Here is an 18,839-nt window from a genome sequence, read left to right as displayed (position 1 = left end):
CTGCACCCTCATCTGAGGAACGCGACGTAGGGAGAAAAACAGTCAGCAGAACCCAACGCTTTGCAAGGTTTTGTTTGTTTGACAGCAGGAATGGGCTGGGGAGGGTCCCCCACAAGCTGGACCCCTTGTTCCGTTTGGCCGTGAGGAGACCCACGGCGGTGCTGGCGGTCAAGGGGAACCGGCAGAACGAGATCAGCTGGAGCGCACTGATTTCGAGGCTTTGTGTTCATTTCGCCCTAGGCCCCTTCTCGATGGGCTTTCCAATGTCCTTTCCCCGGAGCTTGAGGCCTGAAATGAGCCACAGCCACTGGCCACTGCAGCGCCAGCTCCCTCCTGCCCCCCACGCTGCCCCTCTTCACCATCTTCCCAGGGAAGGGGGGCCACGCCGCTCCCATTCCTCACTGGGCTCTCAACACACAGGCACTCCTGGACCTCACATCTAATTTTCAAAAGGATGAGTCTCATCATCTTAGACAGCAGAGCATGAATACCCGTCTCCGGAAGAACTGGAGCCAGGGGTCCTCTGCGGAACTGGCTTCCGGCCCCATGCTGACAGGGCCTGGACCGCTGTGCTCAGGCTCAGAGAACCATGGCCAACAGCACGGGCTGACGGGAACTGGCAAGGGGAAGGGAGTGGGATTCCACTGCTCTTGGGGGTTTCCTGAGGCCTGCAGAGCCCCCACCACCCCTCAGTCTCTATTGCCTGGAGAAGCAAAGCTCCAGAATTCAGAGAACAGGGGACCCTCAGGGCCATCTTCGTCTCCCGAGTCCCACTCTCACCAACCCCAGCCAGGAGTGGTGGCCTCCCTGTCCAGCGGACCCGGCGAAGGTGGAGGGACACTCACCGATGGCCCGCTCGATTTTGCCCAGCACCTGGTTATTGGGTATGGCCCGTCCGCTCTCATAGTCCGCGATCACCTGTGGCTTCTCATTGATTTTCTAAAGAGAACATGTGCTTTATACACATCAGCTCCACTAGCACTGCTACGAAACCAGGCGCGGAGCGTCGCCTGAGAACACCAGCTTCTGGGGCCCCTGGGGTACGCACCCACACACAGCTGCATTTTGTGCAAGAGGCAGTGAGAGCCGGGTTGACCTGGCTTCCCCAGGCATTCCCTGCAAGGGCACCAGGGGGTGGAGCCTGCCCTCCCCGTGCTATCTGAACTCCGGCCACCCCCGCCCAAGCCCACAACCCCAGGAGAAGTGAGAGCCGGCGCAGCCTCACCGTGGCCAGGTCCTTCTGTGTAAGCCCCTTGCTCTGCCGACCCTGCTGGATCACCTTGCCCACTTCCAGGGTCACCCTGTCATGGTGCAGCTCCTCCGTTTCCCGGTCCAGCTTGGCTGTGTTCTTGGTGATAGAATGTTGTTTGTTCTGGCCAGCAGCCCCTGGAATCGGTGTGAGGCAAAAGCAGAGAAGAGGGTTTGGAATTAACCTGACGGAAAACCGTTTCAGAGTGGTAACCAGACCCCAGAGGCTGCCTGAGCCCAGGGGGACATGGGAACCCAGGCTGTCCCAGGTTCACACACCTCAGGGCATGGACTTCCAGAGTTTTCTCTCAGTTTGCACTCATGCCGACCAGAGCTGCTCTGGGAAGATGGCTGCCTCCCAGGGCTCCAGCCAGCACCGGTGCAGGCAGGCACTCAGCTGACAACCTCCCTGTGGGCACCGTCCACACCACACCCACCAGCACATGGACCCACAGCACAGCCTCACTTTGCAAGTGGAAACACAAGGACCTACATTTCTTGGAAGTCTCCACATCTTCTCCTCGTCTCTGTGCCGCTAAGATAGCCTAGAAAATTAGAAAACATCAGTAGATCTAAAGTAGCTTTGGCAGTGTCCAGCACACACCAATTCAGGCCTGCTGTTAGCCAGTTAGCACACTGCTAAGGACTAGTGGTGCCCAATGACTGATATGCAGTGCTGGGTTCAATTACCCAAGCTCAACTAGGTACTGCAGCTCATGTCTGTAATCCCAGCACTTTGGGAAACCGAAGTAGCAAAATCACTTGAGGCCACGAGTTCGAGACCAGCCTGGGCAACACAGCGAGATCCTGTCTCTACAAAAAAACAAAATAATAAAAAATTGTCAGACATTGTAGTGCATGCCTGTACAGGGAGGCTAGGGCAGGAGGATCACTTGAGCCCAGGAGTTTGAGGGTGTGGTGGGCTATGATAATGCCACTGCACTCCAGCCTGGGCAACAGAATGAGATACTGTCTAAAAAAACAAAACACAACAAAACCCCAAACTCGTTATATAAAAACCTCTACAATCAGATGTCTAGGAAATCCACAATAAACTGCTAAGGGAACACCACTTCCTTTGCTGTTGAGAAAGACGCACTAGGGATTTTTTTTTTTTTTTGAGTTGGGGTCTTGCTATGTTGCCCAGGCTGGTCTGGAACTCCTGGGCTCAGCCTCCCTCCTGAATAGCTAGTATGCGCTAGTGGATTCTTTCTGAGAAATCATATTTAGCATAGATTTACTTCTCTGCTGGACTCTACTGCAAAAGTAGGAAGGAACACCAAATGCTGGCCTGGTGTGGCCTTCCTCCCTGAATCTGGCTCCTAGTAACACAAAGATGACACATTTCATGGAAGCCTGCAGGCTCCCCAGAAACATCACCAATTACAGTGATGGTATCTCATCTACAGTCACTGAATATTAATATAATGTATTTCTTGACTTTTTTTTTTTTTTGAGAGTCTCACTCTGTCGCCCAGGCTGAAATGCAGTGGCACGATCTCAGCTCATTGCAACCTTCACACTCCGAGTTGAAGCGATTTTCCTGCCTCAGCCTCCCCAGTAGCTAGGATTACAGGCACCTGCCACCACGCTTGGCTAATTTTGTGTATTTTTAGTAGAGACAGGGTTTCACCATCTTGGCCAAGCTGGTCTTGAACTCCTGACCTCATGATCCACCCGCCTTGGCCTCCCAGAGTGCTGGGATTACAGGCTTCAGCCACTGTGCCTGGCTAACATTTCTACCACTTCAGAGAAGTGACTTGTGGAGCATCCTAAGTGTGATGTACTCACAGATGCTGCCACCCAATTATTCCCCGTGACTCCTAGCTTATGGCCATTAAGTTTCCTTTAAAAGGAAAGGAGAATGAATTTGGTTTTGACCATACAACCAGCAAGGGCAGGGCAGACCAATGAATCCCTGTCACCAGAGCCCCAGCACATCCTGGCCCAACTGGCCTCAAAGGCTTCAGCCCTAGGCCACCTGAGAGTACGAATGAGGCAGAGGTGGTGACTAAACCGTCCTCCCTATTACATCAGACTCACAACTGACCCTCGGAAACATCAGCCACACTGGTAATCTCCTTCCACAAGTACTGCTCAGGACACACCCATGTTCCACCCGTGCAACAGGGGGAGGCAAGGTCCACCTGCTCATGGGGTTCCCTGATGCAGGCACTCCCTACAGCCTGTGATGGACCAGGTAGGCTCCTTGGGCAGTATCTGACTAGCGGAGACCAGTAGAACCAAGCAGGCCCCAAGCAAAGAGAAAAGGCTCAAGGAGGAGCCTACCCTCTGTCCCCAACTCCCACTCAGGTCACTAACCTCTGTCCCAGTCACCCGGTCTCCCGCCCCAGGCCCTCAACTGCTGTCCACTGGCCCCCAGCCCTATCCCAACCCCAATTCCCCACCCTCATCGCTGGTTCCTGCTGCTTGCCCCAGTCCCCACCCCTGTCCTAAGCCCTGTCCCCGACTCTAGTCCCTGTCCTCCCAAGCCCTGTCCCCAACTCCATCCCTGCCCCCCGTTCCCAGTGCCCACCCTGGTCCTCTGACCCCTATCCTCACACAAGGCCCCAGCCTTGTCCCCGCCCCCGTCCCCACCTCCTGCCTCTGTCCTCACACCTGTCCCCACCAACAGTCCCTGCCCCTATCCCCTTCCCACCCCACCCTGGCACTGATCCCCGTCCTATCACCTGCCCCTTGCCCTGTCCCGTTCCCTGCTCCTCCTCTCCCGCAGTCGCCCGCCCCCTACCTCCTGGGTCCGCCCCCCACCTTCCCACCCCTGTTCTGGCCCGGTCCTCCTGCCACTGCGATGCTCCCCGCCCCTCGAACCCCATCCTCCCCCCGGCACCCGAGCCTTGTCCCCGCCCCCCGCGCCCCGTCCCGGGCCCCGCCTGGCCTTCCCCGACCCCCTGCCCCACGGTCCGTGGCCCCGGCCCAGCGTCCGCCCAGCCCGGCCCGGCCGCTCCTCCGTCAGCAAAGCACCTGCTTGGACTTGGCCTGGGCGGCCGTGGGGCCCTTCTTGCGCAGCACCGTCACCGTGTCCCAGTCGCTCTCGGCCATGGCGGGCGAAGGCGGGCGTCAGTCCGGCGGCTCGGCGGCAGCTGCTAGAGACCCGGCGCGGCGACGCGACGTCCCTTCGGCGCCTCCCCGCTTCCGGCGTCCCATTGGCTGGCGGCACGCGGGGGGCGGGCACTTCCCGTGCTCGGGGCCATTCGGCGTTCGGCTCGTCTGAGGGACGCCGCGGCCGCGCGCGGCTGACGTGGGGAGGGCAACGTTGGGGCCTGGCCTGGCGAGGCGCGGCGGCCGCTGGGGGCGCAGGTCGGGAGGACCCCTGAACCCGGGCCCCGCGGCCTCCCAGCACACGCGGGCGGCGCCTGCGCCTCCCCGGGCCCCGCACCCCGGCCGGGCCACGCGGGCGGAGGAGGCGCGGGGTCTCCGCTCTCTCCCCGGCCGCCCCCCTTTGTTTTGCCGCCTGCGCGGCTGGGACCTGCGCTCGAGGACCAGGGCTGTGGGGCCCGAAACGCAGCGTGGGGTGGGATTCTTTTTAAGAAAAAGAATGCAGGCCGGGCGCGGTGGTTCGCGCCTGCAATCCCAGCACTTTGGGAGGCCGAGGCGGGAGGATCACCTGAGGTCGGGAGTTCGAGACCAGCCTGACCAACATGGAGAAACCCCGTTTCTACTAAAAATACAAAATTAGCTGGGCGTGGTGGCGCATGCCTGTAGTCCCAGCTACTCGGGAGGCTGAGGCAGGAGAATCGGTTGAACCCAGGAGGCGGAGGTTGCGGTGAGGCGAGATCGCGCTATTGTACTCCAACCTGGGCAAGAAGAACGAAACTGCATTTCAAAAAAAAGGAATGGAAGACTATGAAAACATGGGTGGCAAAAATGAATGGTTTTGCATATGTTTATTTTCTGTAACATATAAAGTGTATATGTTGTACGACAATAATTATGTAATACCCTATTTTACAGCTATTTTACAGTTGTTTTGTATAATGAGAAAGGTCGTTATACATTATTATTGAACAAGATTTTTAGGATTTTTTTTTTTTTTTTTTTTTTTTTAAGATAGTCTCGCTCTGTTGCCCAGGCTGGAGTGCAGTGGCACCATCTCGGCTTCCTGCAAGATCCGCCTCCCGGGTTCACGCCATTCTCCTGCCTTAACCTCCCTAGTAGCTGGGACTACAGGTGCCCGCCACCACGCCCAGCTAATTTTTTTTGTATATTTTTAGTAGAGACGGGGTTTCACCGTGTTAGCAAGGATGGTCTCGATCTCCTGACCTCGTGATCCGCCCGCCTCGGCCTCCCAAAGTGCTGGGATTATAGGCGTGAGCCACCGCGCCTGGCCAAGATTTTTATTTTTATAGACAGGGTCTCACTCTGTGGCCCACGCTGGAGCACGGCAGCGCCCACTGCAGCCTCGACGTCTTGGGCTCAAGTGAAGGGACTGTAGGCGCAGCCCCCGCGCCTGGCTAATTTTTGTATTTTGTAGGGTAGAGGTGGGGTCCCCATGCTGCCCTGGCTTGTTGGTCTGGAACTCCTGAGCTCGTGTGATCCTCCTGCCTCGGCCTCCCAAAGTCTGGGATTACAGGCTTGAGCCACCGCTGGCCCTAATCATAGTACTGACTTCTGGGCTTTGAATGGATGAGCTTCCTGTAGCACTGCTGCAGGTTATGCTCCACAAACAAGGATCCTGGTAAGTGCAGTCTCCATCCAAAAAGACAACATAAATAAATGCTGTGTTAAACTGGAAATGCTGCATTACCAAATGCACTCCAGAGAGGAGACAACTGTAATTCTAACCAGGCAGTGGCAAGTTGAGTCTTCTGCTTACCGTTTTTCACACTGGATGACTGGAAGAGTCTTGCGGACCCACTGATGGCTCCGTGCATACAAACCTTACTTCTCTGCTTCTCACCAACTTCCAGCACCAAGCTCCGTTCAGCTAAGGACTCAACAGCCTCAGACATCCAGCAAGGATGTGACTCAACTGAATGAAAATATCCCTTGTGGCCGGGTGTGGTGGCTCACGCCTGTAATCCCAGCACTTTGGGAGGCCGAGGCAGATGGATCACGAGGTTGAGAGATCAAGATCATCCTGGCCAACACAGTGAAACCCTGTCTCTATTAAAAATACAAAAATTAGCTGGGTATGGTGGTGTGTGCCTGTAATCCTACCTACTCGGGAGGCCAAGGCAGGAGAATCGCTTGAACCTGGAGGTGGAGGTTGCAGTGAGCCGAGACTGCGCCACTGCACTCCAGCCTAGGGACAGAGTAAGACTCCACTGTCTCTAAAAAAAGAAAGAAAAAGAAAATATCCCATAAACCCTGACTGGATGTATCTCCGCTCAAGTCCCCCTTCGTTGTGTGCCAAAAATGCTTATAGTCACCCCAGTGCCACCAGCCCCCAGGAAGAGTGTGGTGAAGGCGGAGTTGGCCTGGAAAGAGGCAGCCTTGTTAACACTGCAGTTCAGTCCTCCTATGTGACAAACTCAGCCAACACCCGACCTCGTGAATGCATTGGGAGGCCCTTCTCAGAGCCTCAGAGACCCATGCAGGAGGGGCTGAGCTAGCTCCATAGTGAGCCTGGGCGGAGAGACAGGGGACAGCTACATCTAGCTGTCCTCTGCAGGTGTCCACCAGGACAGCTGTTGTCCCATCGGGCCCTCCATCAGGAGTCCAGGCCTGATGCCACAAGTCACTTGTGCCCTGTCCTTGGCACTCCCTGCACCAAGGCACGATGGATACAGGTGTCTGTGTGAGGCTGTCCTCACTGCCCACTCGTCCCACCCTGGGGTCATTTGTACGCACTCCCTCCTATTCTGGGATTCTTCCAACTTAGGGCCCGGAGGAAAGCGGCTGGTATGGAGAAGCAGCTTTGGGAGGCCTGGCGAGCCTCTCATACCTCATTGGAGATGTCACACCACTGTCGGTCTACCAGTTATCCATTTAGCTTTGTGCATGGAGAAAAAACAATTCCAAAGCTTTCTGGAGAAAAAAAAGTCTCTTCATTTCCATCTGTAGATCTTAGTGTCTCTCTGGCATAATTTTCCTCCAGCCTTTCTTAGTTCCTTTTAGTACCATCTGCTGTAGTTTCATCTTTCATTTAACTGCAAATGTCTCTATTTTGCCCTTGTGTTTGAAGGATACACTATTGTATAAACGTCATCCCACTGTCTTCCATCATTGCCAATGAGAATCAGTGATCAGTCATTTGTGTCCTGGTTCCCTAGCAGGTTATGTGACAATGTGACATGTCCTCTGGCTCTTTCAAGACTATCCCTTTGTCTTCAGTTTTCTTTTTCTTTTCTTTTCTTTTTTTTTTTTTTTTTTGAAGACAAGGCCTCACTCTGTTGCCCAGGCTGGAGTACAAGGCACAATCATGGCTCACTGCAGCCTCAACCTCCTGGGCTCAAGTGATCCTCCCACCTCAGCCTCCCAAAATACTGGAATTGCAGGCACGTTCCGACACCCGCAGCCTGATCTTCAGTTTTCTTAGCATGTGTTCAAGCGTATTTTCCTTCGTATTTACCTTGCTTGGGTTCACTGAGCTGCTTTTTTATTTTTATTTTTTGAGATGGAATCTTGCTCTGTCACCCAGGCTGGAGTGCAGTGGCGCAATCTCGGCTCACTACAACCTCCGCCTTGTGGGTTCATGCCCAGCTTTTTTTTTTTTTTTTTTTTTTTTGAGAGGGAGTCTCACTCTGTCACCCAGGCTGGAGTGCAGTGGGGCTATCTCAGCTCACTACAAGCTCCGCCTCCCGGGTTTACGCCATTCTCCTGCCTCAGCCTCCCGAGTAGCTGGGACTACAGGCGCCCGCCACCTCGCCCGGCTAGTTTTTTGTATTTTTTAGTAGAGACGGGGTTTCACCACGTTAGCCAGGATGGTCTCGATCTCCTGACCAATTTTTTTTTTTTTTTTGAGACGGAGTTTCACTCTTGTCACCCAGGCTGGACTGCAGTGACATGATCTAGGCTCACTGCAACCTCTGCCTCCCAGGTTCAAGTGATTCTCCTGCCTCAGCCTCCCGAGTAGCTGGGATTACAGGTGCCTGCCACCACACCCGACTAATTTTTTGTATTTTTAATAGAGACGAGTTTCATCATGTTGGCCAGGCTGGTCTCAAACTTTTGACCTCAGGCGATCTGCCTGCCTCGGCCTCCCAAAGTGTTGGGACTACAGGCATGAGCCACCGCACCTGGCCCACTGAGCTTCTTAGGGCTTTATAGTGCCACACATTCACCACATCGGAAACTTTTTCCTGCTACTTACTTATTTAGAGACGAGGTCTCACTCTGTCATCCAGGCTGGAATGCAGTGGCGTGATCACAGCTCACTGCAGCCCCCACCTCACAGGCTTCAGTGATCTTCCTACCTCGGCCTCCTGCCAAAATGCTGCCTTTTGGGAGGCCGACATGGGAAGACTGCTTGAGGCCAGGAGTTTGAGACCAGCCTGGGCACATGGTAAAACCCTGTCTCTATAAAAAAAAATACAAACAATTAGCTGGGCATGGTGATGTGTGCCTGTGGTCCCAGCTACTCAGGAGGCTGCAGTAAGAGGATCACTTGATCCTGGAAGATCAAGCCTACAGTGAGCCGTGAGCATGCCATCGCACTCCAGCCTGGACAACAGTAAGACCCTGTCTCAGTAAATAAATCAATAATAAAAGTCTCACAGGACTGCTTGGATTTTTAAAAAATCAGTGGTCACCCCCTGTCCCTCTGCCCACCACATTCCCAATCCCCAGAGATTACTGCTTCCGTCTAACAGCTGCTTTGTACCTTTGGGTGTTCACCTCCACATGTTTAAGTGACACGCTTACTCCGCTCTCCCTAGTTCTTCTTTTTTTTTTTTTGAGATGGAGTCTCATGCTGTCGCCCAGGCTGGAGTGCAGTAGCACGATCTTGGCTCACTGCAACCTCAGCCTCCCGGGTTCAAGCTATTCTCCAGCCTCGGCCTCCCAAGTAGCTGGGAGTGTTGGGATTACAGGCGCTCGCCACCACCCAGCTAATTTTTTGTACTTCTAGTCAAGATGGGGTTTCACTGTGTTAGCCAGAATGGTCTCAATCTCCTGACCTCATGATCTGCCCGCCTTGGCCTCCCAAAGTGCTGGGATTACAGGTGTGAGCCACCGCGCCCAGCCAATTTTTTTTTTTTTTTAAGAAGTTTTAAAGAGCTTTCAAAGTACTGACTTTACAAATTATAATAGTTCCGTGATAATCAACAACCTAAATACCTTTTAGAAATTTAAATTTAGCAGTGGCTCATGCCTGTAATCGCAACACTTTGGGAGGCCGAGGTGGGCGGATTATGAGGTCAGGAGATTTATTGAGACCATTCTGGCTAACACAGTGAAACCCCATCTCTACTAAAAAATACAAAAAAAAAAAAAAAAATTAGCTGGGCGTGGTAGTGGGCGCCTGTAGTCCCAGCTGAGGCAGTCCCAGCTGAGGCTGAGGCAGCAGAATGGCGTGAACCCAGGAGGTGGAGCTTGCAGTGAGCCGAGATTGCGCTACTCACTCCAGCCTGGATGGCAGAGTGAGACTGTCTCAAAAAAAAAAAAAAAAAAAAAAAAAAAATGCAGCCTAAGACAGAATGGTGGTTATTTGTGTAATTTCTGGATAAGCAAGACTAATGTTGTTGGTCTAATGAAAACAGCTATATCTTCTGAGTTATTTGCAAAATACACAAATATATAAGTTTAAAGTTCTCACTTAGGTGAATACCTGATATTCACAGGCTATAAAAATGGTTACAGGGGCGGCCGGACGCGGTGGCTCACACCTGTAATCCCAGCACTTTGGGAGGCTGAGGCGGGCGAATCACGAGGTTAGGAGATCGAGACCATCCTGGCTAACATGGTGAAACCCCATCTCTACTAAAAATACAAAAAAAAATTAGCTGGGCATTGTCACAGGTGCCTATAGGCCCAGCTACTCGGGAGGCTGAGGCAGGAGAATCACTTGAACTCAGGAGGTGGAGGTTGCAGTGAGCCAAGATGGTGCCACTGCACTGCAGACTGGGTGACAGAGCAAGACTCTGTCTCAAAAAAAAGAAAGGTAACGGGGGCTGGGTGCAGTGGCTCACGCCTATAATACCCGCTCTTTGGGAGGCCAAGGTGGGCGGATCACTAGATGTCAGGAGTTTGAGAGCAGCCTGGCCAACATGACAAAACCTTGTCTCTACTAATAATACAAAAAATTAGCCAGACATGGTGGTGGGTGCCTGTATCCCAGCTACTCAGGAGGCTGAGGCAGGATAACTGCTTGAACCCAGGAGGTGGAGGTTGCAGTGAGCCAAGATCAGGCCACTGCACTGCAGCCTAGGCGACAGAGGGAGATTCTGTCTAAAAAAAAAAAAGTTGCTACAGGGAAATAACTTGAAATGATGACTAGCTTTGTCTAATATCTGTTTTCTTTTTTTTGTTGTTATTTTGTTTGAGCAGGAGTCTTACTGTGTCATCAGGCTGGAATGCAGTGGCACGATCTCGGCTCACTGCAACCTCTGCCACGTGGGTTCAAGCAAGTCTCCTGCCTCAGCCTCCTGAGTAGCCGGGACTACAGGCACATGCCACCACGCCCAGCTAATTTTTGTATTTTTAGTAGAGATGAGGTTTCACCATATTGGCCAGGATGGTCTCGAACTCTAGACCTCGTGATCTGCCCCACTCGGCCTCCCAAAGTGCTGGGATTACAGGCGTGCCCAGCCAATATCTCAGTTTTCACAAGTAATCTAGGTAATCTGTTAAAAATAAGTATATTAGTACACACAATGCAAGTGTGCCCCGAATAAATAATTAAGTAAATGTAAATCAGATAAATTATTTCTTTCATTTATTTTTTTGAGACGGAGTCTCGCTCTGTTGCCCAGGCTGGAGTGCAGTGGCCAGATCTCAGCTCAATGCAAGCTCCGCCTCTTGGGTTCACTCCATTCTCCTGCCTCACCCTCCTGAGTAGCTGGGCCCACAGGCGCCCGCCACCATGCCTGGCTAGTTTTTTGTATTTTTAGTAGAGACGGGGTTTCACCATGTTAGCCAGGATGGTCTCGATCTCCTGACCTCGTGATCCGCCCGTCTTGGCCTCCCAAAGTGCTGGGATTACAGGCTTGAGCTACCGCGCCCAGCCTATTTATTATTATTGTTATTTTTGCGATGGAGTCTCACTCCATCTGTTGCCCAAGCTGGAATCTCAGCTCACTGCAACCTCCATCTCCTGGGTTCAAGCGATTCTTCTGCCTCAGCCTCCCGAGTAGCTGGGACTACAGGTGCCCGCCACCACACCTGGCTAAGTTTTGTATTTTTAGTAGAGATGGGGTTTCACCATGTCAGCCAGGCTGGTTTCGAACTCCTGACCTCAGGTGATCCACCACCTCAGCCTCCCAAAGTGCTGGGATTACAGGTGTGAGCCACTGAGCCCAGCCAATTACTTCCTATACATTAACTTTTCATGTACTTTAAATCTTAATGTTGTGTTATGTTAAATTAAATAACAGATGTTCTTTAAGTGTGTGGATCATTTCCAAAAAACATGTGCTTCGGATGAGAAAAAATATAAGAAAGGCATAAAATGTGATCTTTTTTTGAAGAATAATTTTGTCTAATTTGGAGGTTATTTAAAGGTTATTTCCAGATATGGAATAAGATAGGAATCAGTAAGCAAGAAAGAGAAATGTGAAGTTATGGATATTAAGATACATTTTGGTAAGTAAGTCTATAAAAAAAGAGAGAGATGGCCAGGCACGGTGGCTCATGCCTGTAATCCCAGCACTTTGGGAGGCCAAGGCGGGTGGATCACAAGGTCATGAGTTTGAGGCCAGCCTGGCCAATATGGTGAAACCCCGTCTCTACTGAAAATACAAAACTTCGCCAGCCGTGGTGGTGGGCGCCTGTAGTCCCAGCTACTCAGGAAGCTGAGACAGGAGAATCGCTTGAACCTGGGAGGCAGAGGTTGCAGCAAGCCAAGATCGTGCTACTGCACTCCAGCCTGGGCAACAAAACGAGACTCCATCTCAAAAAAAAAAAAAAAAAAGAGAGATAATAATTTTAAATGAGAAAGAATCACATATGGTAAATGTTTGTCCTAAAGTGACTGGTTATTTAAGAAAAAGACACTGGCCAGGCATGGTGGCTCATGCCTGTAATCCCAGTGCTTTGGAAGGCTGAAGCAAGGCGGATCAAGACCAGCCTGGGCAACGGGGTGATACCCCATCTCTACAAAAAATACAAAAAGTAGCTGCCCATGGTAGTGCACGCTTGTAGTTCCAGCTAATTGGGAGGCTGAATTGGGGAGATCACCTGAGCCTGGGAGCTGGAGATTACAGTGAGCCAAGATCGAGCCACTGCACTCCAGCCTGGGCAACAGAGTCAGGCCTTGTCTGGAAAAAAAAAAAAAGAAAAAAGAAAAAGATACAGAAAGAAAGCAGAACCATAGCACAAAACAGAAAGTCGAAGCATGTAATCAATAGTCTAAGTTTTTGTTTTTTGAGACAGAGTCTTGCTCTGTTGCCCAGGCTGGAGTACGGTGGCACAATCTCGGCTCACTGCAACCTCTGCCTCTCAGATTGAAGCAATTCTCCTGCCTCAGCCTCCTGAATGGCTTGGATTACAGGTACATACCACTATTCCTGGCTAGTTTTTGTATTTTTAGTAGGGAGGGGTTTTGCCATGTTGGCCAGGCTGGTCTTGAACTCCTGACCTCAGGTGAGCCTCAGCCTCCCAACGTGCTGGGATTATAGGCATGAGCCACCACGCCTGGTCTTGTCTGAGTAAGTTTTGATAAGACTTGTGAAAAGGGAATTTATGAAAGGTATTTTGTGTGTAATTAAGTTAGCTGTAATTAGAAGGAAATTATCTTTCTAAATATTGATCTTTTCTATTAAAAATACACTAATACAAAACTAAAAAAATTGGTCATCTATGTCATACATTACTTTTGAAGTCTTTTCTTTTTTTTCTTTTTTTTGAGACAGAGTCTGTCTCTGTTACCCAGGCTGGAGTGCAGTGGCATGACCTTGGCTCACTGCAACCTCCGCCTCCTGGGTTCAAGTGATTCTTCTGCCTCAGCCTCCCGAGTAGCTTGGACTACAGGTGGGCACCACCATGCCCAGATAATTTTTGTATTTTCAGTAGAGACAAGGTTTCACCATATTGCCAGGGCCAGGCTCGAACTCCTGACCTTGTGATCCACCCACCTCAGCTTCTCAAAGTATTGGAATTACAGGAATGAGTCCCCACACCCAGCCCAAAGTTTTTTGATTATCACTCTGGTTAGTATGATTCTACTTTTATTAAGTGTTTTGAATCTTTTGACATCTTTGGCTGGCTTCCCTAGGATCAATATCCTAAGTTAAGTCTTTTTGACCTAAATTTAACTTTGCGATTTTCCACTTTGGTTCACGAAGAGCCTCAAAATGTAAGTCTCATCTTGTAGAGGTATTAAATGATAAGCCTTATTTGATAAGTTATCAAATGATAATGCTAAATCTTTCAGTTATATTTATATTTATTGGTATAAATGTTCCACAAATTATAAAAATTCATCAAAATTTAATGTTAGACATAATTTTGGTTATGTTGAACTTTTCCTAAAGTTACATTTGTATAGATATGTTTTTGTTTATTATAGACAGGGTCTCTGTTGCCCAGGCTGGATGGAGTGTACTGGCATGATTATGGCTCACTGCCACCTGAAAATCTTAGACTCAAGAGATCCTCCCACCTCAGCCTCCCAAGCAGGTAGGACTACAGGCATGTGCCACCACCCAGGTAATTTATTTTATTTTTATTATAGGTGAGGTCTTGCTATGTTACCGAGCCTGGTCTCAAACTCTTGGCCAAAAGTGATCCTGTCACCTCAGCCTCCCAGGTTACTGGGATTACAGACATGATCCACCACACCTGGCTCTGGATATGTTATTCATGTATTCTAAAAATTATATGAAATGTATAGAAGTCTGATGGCCCTGATGTGACACTGTTAGTCATCATTCCGGTTGCTATCTTAACATGCTGCATGTAACAGAAGTAACTAAGTTTCCTTGTCACTTGGGAACTTTCATCTAATTTTTTTTTTTTTTTTTTTTAAATGGAGTCTTGCTCTGTTGCCCAGGCTGGAGTGCAGTGGTGCCATCTTTGCTCACTGCAAGCTCCGCCTCCTGGGCTCACGCCATTCTCCTGCCTCAGCCTCCCGAGTAGCTGGGACTACAGGCACCCGCCACCACGCCCGGCTAACTTTTTGTATTTTTAGTGGAGATGGGGTTTCACCGTGTTAGCCAAGATGGTCTCGATCTCCTGACCTCGTGATCCGCCTGCCTCGGGCTCCCAAAGTGCTAGGATTACAGGCGTGAGCCACCGTGCCCCACCTTCATCTGATTTTTAACTGTGGCTATTCTAAGTTTTTATCATTCACAATGGTTTTCTAAAAGTATTTGGAATAAGGTACAGTCCAAAATTGCTTTTCATGGAAAAGACTCTAACAAGTACTCTTGAACACAGATTTCTGATAACTTTTAAGGTTAATGAACCAAATTAAAACTTTCAGAACTGTAATAAAGAAACTGATGGGGCTGGGCGCAGTAGCTCAAGCCTGTAATCCAAACTGCCTGATGCCATGACCAGAGATATTCAAACTACAAACCAGAAGAAGTTGACGTTTAAATACTGTACATGGCTTTTCCAAGACAAAAGGAATGAGACTCCACATCATAACGAAACCTTTATCCCTCTTAATGCTACCTTTCCACTTAGCAGGGTAACACCGTGAAATTTCACAATCAGTGCCTTCTGCTGGTAGCTTAATTGAACCTAAAGTAAGCAATCCTTTTTTTTTTTTTTTTTTTTTTTTGAGACGGAGTCTGGCTCTGTCACCCAGGCTGGAGTGCAGTGGCGCGATCTCGGCTCACTGCAAGCTCCGCCTCCCGGGTTTACGCCATTCTCCTGCCTCAGCCTCCTGAGTAGCTGGGACTACAGGCGCCCGCCACCTCGCCCGGCTAGTTTTATTTTGTATTTTTTAGTAGAGACGGGGTTTCACCGTGTTAGCCAGGATGGTCTCGATCTCCTGACCTCGTGATCCGCCCGTCTCGGCCTCCCAAAGTGCTGGGATTACAGGCTTGAGCCACCGCGCCCGGCCAAACTAAGCAATCCTTGAGTGGTCATTGGTTAAATAAGAAAATGTCTGTGTCACTGCTGATACTATATGCTGTACCTAGATAAGTTCCTCTAAGAAAAGGTGAGACCCCGGCCGGGCGCGGTGGCTCAAGCCTGTAATCCCAGCACTTTGGGAGGCCGAGACGGGTGGATCACGAGGTCAGGAGATCAAGACCATCCTGGCTAACACGGTGAAACCCCGTCTCTACTAAAAAATACAAAAAACTAGCCGGGCGAGGTGGCAGGCGCCTGTAGTCCCAGCTACTCGGGAGGCTGAGGCAGGAGAATGGTGTAAACTCGGGCGGCGGAGCTTGCAGTGAGCTGAGATCCGGCCACTGCACTCCAGCTTGGGCGACAGAGCGAGACTCCGTCTCAAAAAAAAAAAAAAAAAAAAAAAAGAAAAGGTGAGACCCCGATACACAAAATGAGAAGAGCAGGCCACACAACTGCACCAGGTTTCGCCTAATTTCCCAGGGCCATTCGACTTACTCAGTTCACGTTCTTCCCCACCATCTGCGTCAGCTGCTGCACCACCTGCAGTGAGAAGCACTATCAGGCTCCGGGACCCTCCTGGGCTCCTCGACAACGAAGACACATGGACATCACACCCAGGGACAGTGCGGCCCTCTCTCTGGACATCACATGCAGGGACAGTGCGGCCCTCTCTCTGGACATCTGTCCTTCCTACTTTTTGGCAGAAAATGTTCCCTCCTCTTATTAAATATTGGCACCCAGTCTGATGGTAGCAGGTTCTGTTATTTTTATCTTTTTTTTTTTTTTTAATTATTACTATTTTTGAGACAAGGCTTGCTCTGTTTCCCAGGCTGGAGTGCAGTGGCAATTGTTGCTCACTGCAGCCTTGACCTCCTGGGCTCAAGTGATCCTCCTGCCTCAGACTCTGGAGTAGCTGGGACTACAATCACATGCCACCATGCCCAACCAATTTTTTTTTTTTTTTTTTGAGACGGAGTCTCACTCTATCGCCCAGGCTGGAGTGCAGTGTGCAATCTTGGCTCACTGCAACCTCTACCTCCTGGGTTCAAGCGATTCTCCTGCCTCAGCCTCCCAAGTAGCTGGGATTATAGGCAACTGCCATCATGCCTGGCTAATTTTTTTGTATTTTTAGTAGAGACGAGGTTTCACCATGTTGGTCAGGCTAATCTCAAACTCCTGACTCAGGTGATCCGCCCACCTCAGCCCCCCAAAGTGCTGGGATTACAGGTGTGAGCCACCGTGCCTAGCCAGTCTTTCCTGTTTTTAAACTCATGTTCTTTCTGTTCTAATTTTGGGAGATCTCAATGTATAACCTTTCTACTTAACATTTTTCTTAATTTTGATATCACGTTTTTGATTTTTAAGGGTTCCCTCATATTTTTTTTCTTCCTTCTTTTCTTTTCTTTTTTTTTTTTTTTTGAGACAGAGTCTCACTCTATCGCCCAGGCTGGAGCGCAGTGGTGCAATCTCGGCTCACTGCAAACTCGGCCTCCTGGGTTCACACCATTCTCCTGCCTCAGCCTCCTGAGTAACTGGGACTACAGGTGCCCGCCACCGCGCCCGGCTAATTTTCTGTATTTTTAGTAGAGACGGGGTTTCACCGTGTTAGCCAGGATGGTCTCGATCTCCTGACCTTGTGATCCGCCCACCTCGGCCTCCCAAAGTGTTGGGATTACAGGCGTGAGCCACCATGCCCGGCCGTGTTTTTGTTGTTTTGTTGTTTTTATACAGGCTCTGGCTCTGTTGCCCAGTTGGTGTGCAATGGTGTGATCTCGCCTCACTGCAGCCTCCACCCCCTTGGCTCCAGTGACCCTCTTGCCTCAGCCTCCCAGGTAGCTGGGATTACAGGCATGCGCTACCACATCCAACTCCTCTTCTATTATTTTTATAGCATTGAATTTTATAGCATTCTATTTCACAAATTCTTCTTTTTTCTTCTAGGATTACTAATTTGGTTCTTCTCACATTCTCCTCTGGTGCCTGTATCCCCCCTCTCCGCTCCTTTGTTTGGTTCGGGCTGTTTCTCCCGTGGGTCTGGCAATCCTTGCTGAGGTCAACCCGCAGGCAGAGCAGCCTTCTGTGCCCGGTGGGACGTTCCAGTATTAATTCCACTGCAGGATGATGGGGTGGGACAGGGCCACTTCTGCTGGGGTCCCAGAGAGCAACCCGGTCCCACCCACGGGGAAGTAACCTCCCTGCTGCCAGCCTCCAGCGAACCACAGGCTGAGGAGCTGAGCCTGGTGCCCCTAAGGCTGGAGAGCCCCCAGATCCACTGTCTCCTGCCTGCTGTGGGAGAGAGAATGGGAAAGTCGCCTGGCTGTGCTGGCTGATGCGGGGCAGTTCTGGGGGCTGAAGCCCCGGTGGGCAGCCCTGCCGTGCAGCAGCTCCCAAGGCCTCTCTGTCCACTGTCGGCACAGCTTGTTTTTGTGTTTTTTTTGAGGCGGAGTCTCGCTCTGTCTCCCAGGCTGGAGTGCAGTGGTGCCATCTCAGCTCGCTGCAACCACCTCCTCCGCCTCCTGGGTTCAAGTAATTCTCATGCCTCAGCCTTTCCAGTAGCTCCCTCTGTCGCCCAGGGTGAAGTGCAATGGTGCGATCTCGGCCCACCGCAACCCCCGCCTCCTGGGTTCAAGCAGTTCTGCCTCAGCCTCCCAAGTAGCTGGGATTACAGGCGCCCACCACCACACCTGGGTAATTTTTGTATTTTTAGCAGAGATGAGGTTTCGCCACGTTGGCCAGGCTGGTCTTAAACTCCTGACCACAGGTGATCCACCCGCCTTGGCCTCTCAAAGTGCTGGGATAACAGGTGTGAGCCACTGCACCTGGCCTGGCTCCTGTCTTTGACAGCAAAACAGGACATTAGTTGTATAATCATCACCATGTGGGGCCACTTCGGAGTTTCCATTTAAATTTACAATTATTTTGACTGCGGAGAGATCTGAATGTCACTAGGATCACCTTTAAAAAAAAACAAGGGGCCGGGCGCGGTGGCTCAAGCCTGTAATCCCAGCACTTTGGGAGGCCGAGACGGGCGGATCACAAGGTCAGGAGATCGAGACCATCCTGGCTGACACGGTGAAACCCCGTCTCTACTTTAAAAATACAAAAAACTAGCCGGGCGTGGTGGCGGGCGCCTGTAGTCCCAGCTGCTCGGGAGGCTGAGGCAGGAGAATGGCGTGAACCCGGGAGGCGGAGCTTGCAGTGAGCTGAGATCCGGCCACTGCACTCCAGCCTGGGCGGCAGAGCGAGGCTCCGTCTCAAAAAAAACAAACAAACAAACAAAAAAAAAAAACAAGGACACAGAATCACAACATCTAGAATGTCCTGTGAAGTAGAAGTTTTATAAACCAAACATTATGTTCTGTGGTCGAGGTTCTTCCTAACTTTGTGTATCTATGGCTTTAAGTGAAAAACAATTTTCAAAATTCAACTGAATAAAAAGTGTTTTCTGATTG

At 50.7% G+C, this 18,839-nt stretch overlaps 2 protein-coding genes and 2 long non-coding RNA genes across 7 annotated transcripts in view; 1 reads left to right on the top strand and 3 right to left on the bottom strand.

Moving 5' to 3' along the window:
• Positions 1-56: 56 nt before the first annotated feature.
• EDF1 (endothelial differentiation related factor 1) lies at positions 57-4,354 on the bottom strand. Of its 4 annotated transcripts, none has more exons than XM_077965283.1 (5): positions 4,231-4,354; positions 1,742-1,793; positions 1,226-1,386; positions 846-939; positions 57-439 (listed from the first exon to the last, which is right to left on the bottom strand). In XM_077965283.1, the coding sequence occupies exons 1-5, from the start codon at positions 4,306-4,308 to the stop codon at positions 399-401; spliced, it is 426 nt and encodes a 141-aa protein (XP_077821409.1). In that variant the 5' UTR covers positions 4,309-4,354; the 3' UTR covers positions 57-398. The 4 variants fall into 4 exon arrangements, with proteins under 4 accessions (XP_077821409.1, XP_077821410.1, XP_077821412.1 ...); XM_077965284.1 differs by having other exon boundaries at positions 57-288; positions 1,280-1,386; XM_077965286.1 differs by having other exon boundaries at positions 57-288; positions 1,289-1,386.
• A 3,557-nt stretch (positions 4,355-7,911) lies between these two features.
• LOC144334946 (uncharacterized) lies at positions 7,912-17,506 on the bottom strand. Its single transcript, XR_013405258.1, has 3 exons — positions 17,335-17,506; positions 10,924-11,353; positions 7,912-8,273 (listed from the first exon to the last, which is right to left on the bottom strand). It is a non-coding gene; the product is annotated as an uncharacterized LOC144334946 (long non-coding RNA).
• LOC144334948 (uncharacterized) lies at positions 12,474-14,036 on the bottom strand. The gene is made up of 2 exons (XR_013405261.1): positions 13,935-14,036; positions 12,474-12,795 (listed from the first exon to the last, which is right to left on the bottom strand). It is a non-coding gene; the product is annotated as an uncharacterized LOC144334948 (long non-coding RNA).
• TRAF2 (TNF receptor associated factor 2) overlaps positions 14,567-18,839 on the top strand; it is a 51,728-nt gene continuing 47,455 nt past the window's right edge. Inside the window, exons 1-2 of the mRNA XM_077965255.1 lie at positions 14,567-14,909; positions 15,062-15,278. The gene's annotated coding sequence lies outside the window, so the exon portion shown is untranslated. The remainder of the gene's footprint in view (positions 14,910-15,061; positions 15,279-18,839) is intronic.

The sequence above is a fragment of the Macaca mulatta genome, chromosome 15 (genome assembly GCF_049350105.2).
Source record: "Macaca mulatta isolate MMU2019108-1 chromosome 15, T2T-MMU8v2.0, whole genome shotgun sequence".
Taxonomy (NCBI): Eukaryota; Metazoa; Chordata; class Mammalia; order Primates; family Cercopithecidae; genus Macaca; species Macaca mulatta.
The sequence above is the reverse complement of the archived record's forward strand: the minus strand, read 5'-3'. Positions and strand labels throughout refer to the sequence as shown.

Coding starts and splice junctions, on each gene's coding strand:
- EDF1 (NM_001193597.1), bottom strand. CDS start 4,308: ATGGCCGAGAGCGACTGGGACACGGTGACGGTGCTGCGCAAGAAGGGC. Junction 1,794..4,230: donor CCCAGGCCAAGTCCAAGCAG/GTGCTTTGCTGA, acceptor CTAATTTTCTAG/GCTATCTTAGCGGCACAGAG. Junction 940..1,225: donor CACAGAAGGACCTGGCCACG/GTGAGGCTGCGC, acceptor TGTTCTCTTTAG/AAAATCAATGAGAAGCCACA.